The 1,350-nt window shown below is 46.6% G+C and overlaps 1 protein-coding gene across 1 annotated transcript; it reads right to left on the bottom strand.

Moving 5' to 3' along the window:
* Positions 1-334: 334 nt before the first annotated feature.
* LOC135704629 (high mobility group nucleosome-binding domain-containing protein 5-like) lies at positions 335-1,089 on the bottom strand. Its single transcript, XM_065226107.1, has 2 exons — positions 1,078-1,089; positions 335-781 (listed from the first exon to the last, which is right to left on the bottom strand). Exons 1-2 carry the CDS (start codon positions 1,087-1,089, stop codon positions 335-337), a joined length of 459 nt encoding a protein of 152 aa, XP_065082179.1.
* Between the last annotated feature and the right edge of the window lie 261 nt (positions 1,090-1,350).

The following is a 1,350-nucleotide window of genomic DNA, read 5'->3' as shown; positions in this document are numbered from 1 at the left end:
CCACTGACTCCTGCGATAAGGCTCTTACGTTCGCGTCCTCGCCAAGAGATTTCTCGACGAGTTCCTTGAAGGCTGAACTCCTCACCGACGGGTCCTTCTTCAGCTCGAAGAGCATCTCGCCTTTCTGGGTGCGCCTGGTTTTCACCACGTTCTCGCCCAGTTGCTTCAACTCCGGATCCTCTCTCATTTTCCGGAGGAGTGCTGCGTAAGTCGTTTTATCTTTCGCCTCGATAACCAGAGCGTCGCCCTTACTTCTCTCCCTACGATGCCTGGGGTTTTCCTTCTTCTTGACTTCCTTCTTCCTCTCTTCCGTCTTCTTCTTCTTCTCTTCCTCTTAATTCTTCTTTTCCTTCTCCTCCTTGTTCTTCTGTTCCTTCTTTCTTTGTTCCTCTTCCTTCAGTTTTTTCCTCTTCTCCTTCTGGTTTTCGACTTTACGCCAATCATTGTCTTCTCCATCTTCTTGCTCCTTGTCCCCATATTCGTCGTCCTTGTGTTTTTTGGGGTCCTCTTCATCTCCTGGCGTTTCCCTATCTCTTTTTTCCGGACGTGGGTTCGTTGGTCCCTTCGGCGTCTCCTGCGCTACAGCCAGCATTGCATTCTCCTTAGCCTCAAGCAGGGCCTTTTCGGCCGCTTCGGCTCTTCTTCTCCATTCTTGCAGTTCCCGATCTGCCACAGCTATCCCGGATTTGATGACCGTCGCTAGTAGCTTGACCTCTTTGTGTATGTTGTTCTTATCCTTCACGAACACATAGAGGTCTTCGATCTTCCTTGCATGGGCTAGCTGTCAAAAAACCTGAAAACGTATCTATTGTGCGCCGGCCTTTAGTTAGACGAAACGGCACCTCATATAACGGAACAGGAAGCATTTGATTCTACATTCGACTCATATCATTGATCACTTCGACAAACACTAGGGACACTTGGGATTTGATAATTATCGCATGAAACCGTTTTTAAGACTACTTCTGTGCTTTTAATTTAATTTTTTCTAGATCAAATTTGTAATTATTTTAATTTTTGCAAGAGCGAAAATAACGCAGCAAAACAAAAACACGTCATTTCCGAAGCGCGGCTTACTTCGATCTCCATGTCAATTCATATTTTCTGTGTATAGTTAAAATATTCCCACCGGTCAGAAAGCGTAACTGCTGCAACTGATTTCAACTCGGCCGGACCGGACGAAATCGGCTACCCGCTGCTAAAGCACCTTCCATCCGAAGGCAAAACGAAACTTCTCGACCTCTACAACCAACTCTGGATCGCTGAAGAGTACCCGGAAAACTAAAGAGAAATCCTCGTTATACCGTTACCGAAAACCAATGTCGGGACCAAGGACATCACTGGGTTCCG

This window comes from Ochlerotatus camptorhynchus, unplaced genomic scaffold, assembly GCF_037179485.1.
Source record: "Ochlerotatus camptorhynchus isolate MF236.1 unplaced genomic scaffold, CSIRO-AGI_Acam_v1.1 ptg000022l, whole genome shotgun sequence".
Taxonomy (NCBI): domain Eukaryota; kingdom Metazoa; phylum Arthropoda; class Insecta; order Diptera; family Culicidae; genus Ochlerotatus; species Ochlerotatus camptorhynchus.
The sequence above is the reverse complement of the archived record's forward strand: the minus strand, read 5'-3'. Positions and strand labels throughout refer to the sequence as shown.